This window comes from Phaseolus vulgaris, chromosome 2 (genome assembly GCF_051622355.1).
Source record: "Phaseolus vulgaris cultivar YP4 chromosome 2, ASM5162235v1, whole genome shotgun sequence".
NCBI classification, from domain to species: Eukaryota; Viridiplantae; Streptophyta; class Magnoliopsida; order Fabales; family Fabaceae; genus Phaseolus; species Phaseolus vulgaris.
Genome location: NC_143499.1, coordinates 29,424,871 through 29,431,336, shown reverse-complemented (window position 1 = coordinate 29,431,336; position 6,466 = coordinate 29,424,871). Strand labels below are relative to the sequence as shown.

Here is a 6,466-nt window from a genome sequence, read left to right as displayed (position 1 = left end):
GTAGATGGTACACATCTTATAATGGTGTTATTAGTGTGGAATTTATAGAATTGATCAAGGACGGAAGCCAAATCTTCTCGATAGAAAACCAATATGTTAAGGCCTATCTAAATAACTATGGATATCGATAGAAAACCAATATGTTAAGGCCTATCTAAATAAATATGGGTATCTGTAGGAGTATATGAGCAAGATCGACAACTACCAAAATTAAAAAAAAAATTCAAATAATAATAAAATTTAAAAATATATATATTCTCAATTGATTAGAGAGTCTAATTGCCCTATTTTAGTCTAATGATCAAAATTATGTTATCATGCTAAAAGAACCTAGTCATATATATTAAGGCAATAAAAATGTACCTAACTTTATAAATGAGAAAAATACAGTTTTTTTATTAATAATGGTAATTTGTTAAACATTTAAAAAAAATAACATTTAGAGAGCATAATTGTATAAATTTTTAAATTGAACCAAATATAAGAAATATAAGAACAATACAAAAATAAAGGATATGCATAATCAAAATATGTACAAGTTTTTTAAATAGGAACAGATCATGTTCAATAAAAATAAGTTCAAATTAGATATATGATAGCAATTGTAAAATATGCATCTAAATTAACCATAATTATAAATCTTACATTAAAATGTTCATACAGTGAGAAGTCAATGTCTATGATAATATATGAGCCATTAATTTATTCTTTTAAGTAGTTCAATGTTCCGGCTAATTACATTATTGATTTTAAGATAAAATGGAACGGAACAGTTTGTAATTCAAGTTTTGCTTTGTTGACGAATTATCCATTAAATTGTAGAACATCATATTAATTGAAATTTATAAACAGAAATTGTAGTATAAACACTTTCCTCATATACTAGAACACTATAGTACATTAAATTTTAATCGAGAAATGTACAATATAGTTATTTCCATTTATTAACAAATAACAATTGATATTTAATGACTTCATAATTTATTATACATATTTATCATCCAAAATTTACTTCTTTCACTTTAAAAGAGTCAAAATCTCTTACACATAAAGTAAAACCCTACATCATCCTACACATAAAACAAATGTTCAATTCATCAAGTTACCTCCACAACTTAAAAAAAAACTAATTTATAATGGTTTTTCTAAAGTACAAAAAGAACCTAAGACTCCAAGAATAGACGAACCCTAAACCCTAAATACTACATTTGATGTCATGAAAGTATACAACTTGTACCAGAAGAGAACCTAGCTCTCTCAGTATTTATCCTCACATCACAATATCGTGAATTCAAGATACACAGCCTAAGACTATTTTTTCCCTCTCAAATGGTCCTATTTTCCTACATTCTCCATAGGAGGAAAGCCTTTCATCATTCAAAATGACAATGTTCCATAAAACAGAATATAATATCGTAATGCTGATGTGTAACAAATGATAGCCAATGTACTGAAATAAATTTTAAATATATTGTCAAAAATATCATTAGGGGCTCCGTTGCAATTCGGAAATTACTAGTGAATGAAAGAATACACTATGCAAATAGATTGCAACAATGTAAAACACAGAGGAAGAACTATAGAGAATATAAATTCACATGCTAAATTCTCTCCTACTTGCAAATTGGTAATTATTCTAGGACAATAATAATAGAATCTTGGGGAATTTCTATATACAAATTTCTTTTTTACAGCCCTCGCAAACTTTTATGTAAACTCCTCAATCACGTAGACAAAGTTGCGCAAAAATTACACAGGCTTGTTAGAACAGTTATGACAATGACTCTACCTTGCATTAATTCAAAAGGCATTAAGTGATTACTCCAGCAAACAAATGAAGGGTGCTAAACTCCCAATAATACAGCAACTATTTACTTTTGAAATGGATTTGTTGAAAAAATACTTGTAAAAAAGGAATAAATCTTCATTGTATTTTTGACTTGTGGTCAAAGAGATTACATATGACCCTTTCTTCATATCACCTAATAAAGTATAGAAGACAATGAAAGTTATATAAATCCAACGAAATCGGTCCAATTATATGAATGAATTAAATTTTCCTAGTTACACTTCAACACTTCCCCTCAAACTAATGAATAGATATCCATCATTCTCACAGCTTGCAAGCAAGATTATATTTTGAAAAAAAAGTCCCTTGGTTATAGATTAAGCTCTCACTGGAAAAAAATTTCCTGAATCTTCTCGCAATGTTTTCTTTTGATCAGAGGTGAAACAGCACTGAAGACTGCTGCTAACTGCCTATAATGAAGACAGCCTATGAAGGTGATAAACGCTGCAATAAAGACAGTGAAAAGAGACACCATGCTGCAATAAAGACAGTGAAAAGGGACACCATGCTGCAATGAAGCCAGTAAAAATGGGGTACAATAAAGGAGCCAAAAGTAGTAATATCAAACAGAAACTGAGTAGTAGCCAAACAAGTGGAATTTTGCGAGAGATCCAAAGACCAAACAAGGTTAAAACAAAACAGCGAGAGCCAAACAGTAGCAAATATCCATCAATTAACAAAACTAAACAGCTGCATACAAGAGATGACAATGGCATGAGCAGGGAGCTCAACAGTTAAGTGGCGATGCAACAGGTCAGAGAAGATGGTACCCTCCAATATCATGCACAAAGAAAGACTTGATAGGAAAGGAATAAATCTGAATTGTATTTCTGACTTGTGTTAGAGAGATTACATATGGTACTTACTTACAAACATCTTCATCTCACCTAATTGAGAAAAAAGGGAATAAAAATTAAAAAAATAAAAAATAAAATCAAGTCTACCTAATTCTAAGAAACGTATCAGCCTAATTCGTAGGAATAAATTAAATTTTCCTGATTACATTTCCACATCTATTATTACCAACGGATTTTTTTACTGGATCTTGAGCCTGAAATTAAAGTTTCAGGAAGTACAGTAGAAAACTTGTGAAGAAATAGAAGGGGCAACAATCAGTACCTTTTAGAAAAGGGTACAGGTGCTGTTGCTTATGGGGTAGACTGGTCTCATCTTTGTCAGGTATGTCCCAAAGGACTGCAACATACAGCATAGCTCACATCAATAAGTGAATAACTTGGCTACATCTCTATTTGAAAAGTAACGAGTGAAACATAACTCACATGGATAAGCCGGTTACCAACATCCAATAGTTTATCCACTTGCAGCACCAGAGCAGACAAGCAAAGATCCACTCGCATGAATAGTTTATCAACACAAAAAGAATGTACCAAAATGTCTTGGTGTTAAACTAAATTATGTATCAATATCAGAGGCATTAGGTGATATGAATAAACAAATGCAAAAGTTCCATTCCAGGGCAAATTAACAATCATTTTCTTCAACTCTATGCAGTTCCTGCATTAACATGGAGCATGTCTCAGAATGTAAGCGGCAGCCATTCTTCTTCATAAGGCTCAGCAATTCTGTGCATTGATCAACATATCCACTCCTAGCTAAGCCATCAATTAGAATTTTCCAAGCCACTTCATCATAATTATACCCACAACGTAGTAAACCATGAAAAACTGCTTCAGCCTTCTCTTTGTCCATTTGTTCAAACAGCCCACAAATAAGAAGTTTATATGATTCCAGATGTGCTAAATGACCACATTCCATCATAGAATCTAATAGTGTCACTGCTTCCACAAACATTCCCAACTTGCAACAACTGCTAAGAAGAGAATTATGAATACTTTCAGAAGGAGAGATTCCACTTCCCCTCATATGATGATACAAACTGAAGGCTATGTCCAAACGTCCTACTTTGCAACATCCTTTAATAAGCCTGCTGTAAGTGTTAAGATTGGGCACACAGCCACATGCTGCCATTTTCTCAAAGAGCATTGTAGTGATTTCAAAATCAATGTTATTCCATATGTCTGCATTGTTAACAGATACATTACTTAAATCAAGCCCCACATGTCTGCCGCCTTCCTTATGTTTTTCAATCATTAGATGCTTCATTAGAATGGAGTATGTTTGATAAGAAGGCTCTAAGCAAGTATCAAACATGCGTTTGAGAACACCAAATGCGCTATCAAGTAGTCCCATACATCCATATGCATTAATTAATAAATTATAGATAAAGGAGTCAAGCAATATGCCTTCATTTTTAATCTTGACTACCATCTCTTCAGCCTCCTCTAATCTTCCTTGGCTACAACATGCCTTGATAAATGCTGTATATGTGACCACATTGGGCTGATATCCAGAAGAAAAGATTTGGTTGAGAATTTCATTAGCTCGGTCAAAGTCAAACTCCTTCAATACTTCCTCCACAAGAATGGTATAAGTATGAAGAGTGGGTTTCACACCAAACTTTCCCATGTCTTCCACCAACAACATTGCATCTTGCATTTTACCCTCTTTGCGTAAGCCATCTATCAATACATTGAGCGTGACTGAGTTAGGCAAACATTCCTCTGCAAGCATCCTTTTGAACAATAATAGGGCATCTTCAATTTTCCCACTTTTGCAGTATCCCTCGAGCAAAGCTGTATATACATGTCCATTTGCTTTGACATTTTTTTCCTTGAGGGACTCCAATATCTGATGAGCTTCTCCAACCCTTCCCATTCTACAGAAGCAGCCTATGAAAGCGCTAAAAGTCCGCTCATCCGGACTGAAGCCATCTTTAATCATCAAATGAAACAAGCGAGATGCACTATCTACAACGCCTGTTTTACACAGCCCATGGATTAATGTGTTATATGTAATAACATTTGGTGACAATTTATTCTCAACCATTTTATTAAGTAGAGCCATTGCCCTATCCATACTTTTACCCTCACAAAAGCCACAAATCAACTCATTATACGTCCTTACATTTGGACAAACTTTCTTCGACTCCATCAGACCCAAAACCCCCATAGCATCCTCCATCATCCCCTGTTTACAATAACCACCAATCAAGGCATTGTATGGGACAATACTAGGAGCCATGCCTTTCTCCATCATTTTGTTCAACATCTCCACCGCCTTCTCCATCCTACTCTGCTTGCAAAAGCAATCAATCAAAACTGTGTAAGTATAAACATTAGGCTCACAACCTCTTTCCACCATCTCCCCAAAAAGACTCAAAGCCTCCACCTCCTTCCCCGACTCACACAACGCACCGATGAGAACAGTATAAGTCCGAACCGTGGGAAAACAACCATCCTCCCTCATCTGCGAGCACAAGTTCAGAGCATCATCAAGCCGCCCAGCTTCACAAAGCCCATGTATAAGATTAGTATATGGAACTGCATTCCTCCCCTGCGGCATGGCCCGAAACACACAATAAGCTCTATCTACAGCTTTGTTTCTACAATAACCCAATATAAAGGAAGCATACGTAAACGAATCCGGACAAAACCCACATCTTAACAACCTAGTAAAAAACAGTCTTGCCACAGACATGCTCCCCAGTTTGCAATAAGAATTCAACATGGTATTCAACGTGATCAAGTTAGGGAAAACATCACCATTTCCATTACCAGTACCATCACCATTATCATCCAACATCTCCTTATACAAACTTATCATTTCATCGATCATTGAAAAACGAGACAAGCACATGAGGAGTCTATTATAGGAAGTGAGAGAGAGCTTAAACGAGAGTTGGTGATCCTCGGGGACGGTGTTCATTCGGCGAAGGAGATTGAGCACAAACCTGGCGTCAAGTGGGGAGGCGCAGCACTTGATCATTGAGTTGCGAACATTCTCGGCGGCACGAAGGGTCCCGTGTCGAACGAGGATAAGGAGGAGGGACTCGTAGGTGCGGAGCGTGTGGACAAAGGAGTGTTTGCGGCGGATCCATCGGAAGAAATTTAGGGCGGTGAGAGGGTCCGGGTTGAGATTGAAGAGAGAGGATAGAAGGGAAGGGGTTAGGGCAGGGATTAGGGCGTCAAGGGAAGGGTCTTTTCGCCATTGGGGGCGAGATAGAATGAGGAAGATTTGAGAGGGGAGAGAAGTTTGATGAGGGGGGAGAGCACTGGAAGAGATGAATTTGCGATTGTGATGGTGCAGAAGAAGGAACAGGGTTTGGGATTTTCTCATTTAAAAACCATACAGCAGCCACGGCGTGTGGTGGCTATGGTGGCTGATGCAGGGAGAGAAAACGTTGAAGAAGAAGAAGAACGAATGAACGCTGTGGGTTTAAAAATTGGGCCGGCCCGAGTAATTTGGGCCATGAAGGTTTTGGTATCGTGGTTCATCCTCCACCAAGTGTGCTGAACATGCAGATGCTTAGGAAATTTCTTCTTACACCATATCAATTTTAACCTACATCCTATCAGTTTTTTCAAATTTATAAAATTATCCTTATTCTGGATTGAAAATCGAGTAGTACTTCAAATTCAAAAATAAAAAATACATTCATAACAAAAAATTCCAAATCTATAAATAATTTTTATTTACACCTTGTAAGATTATTCTCGTCATTTAGAAAGAATATTTTTATCATTTTTAATAGTAAAT

General features: G+C 35.8%; 1 protein-coding gene across 3 annotated transcripts; it reads right to left on the bottom strand.

Annotated features, from left to right (window-relative positions):
• Window positions 1–2,646: 2,646 nt before the first annotated feature.
• LOC137811301 (uncharacterized) lies at window positions 2,647–6,119 on the bottom strand. Of its 3 annotated transcripts, none has more exons than XM_090298523.1 (3): window positions 3,130–6,119; window positions 2,969–3,043; window positions 2,647–2,736 (listed from the first exon to the last, which is right to left on the bottom strand). In XM_090298523.1, the coding sequence occupies exon 1, from the start codon at window positions 6,044–6,046 to the stop codon at window positions 3,332–3,334; it is 2,715 nt and encodes a 904-aa protein (XP_090154649.1). In that variant the 5' UTR covers window positions 6,047–6,119; the 3' UTR covers window positions 2,647–2,736; window positions 2,969–3,043; window positions 3,130–3,331. The 3 variants fall into 3 exon arrangements, with proteins under 3 accessions (XP_090154649.1, XP_090154650.1, XP_068469092.1); XM_090298524.1 differs by having other exon boundaries at window positions 2,647–3,043; window positions 3,130–5,263; window positions 5,661–5,799; XM_068612991.2 differs by having other exon boundaries at window positions 2,647–3,043.
• Between the last annotated feature and the right edge of the window lie 347 nt (window positions 6,120–6,466).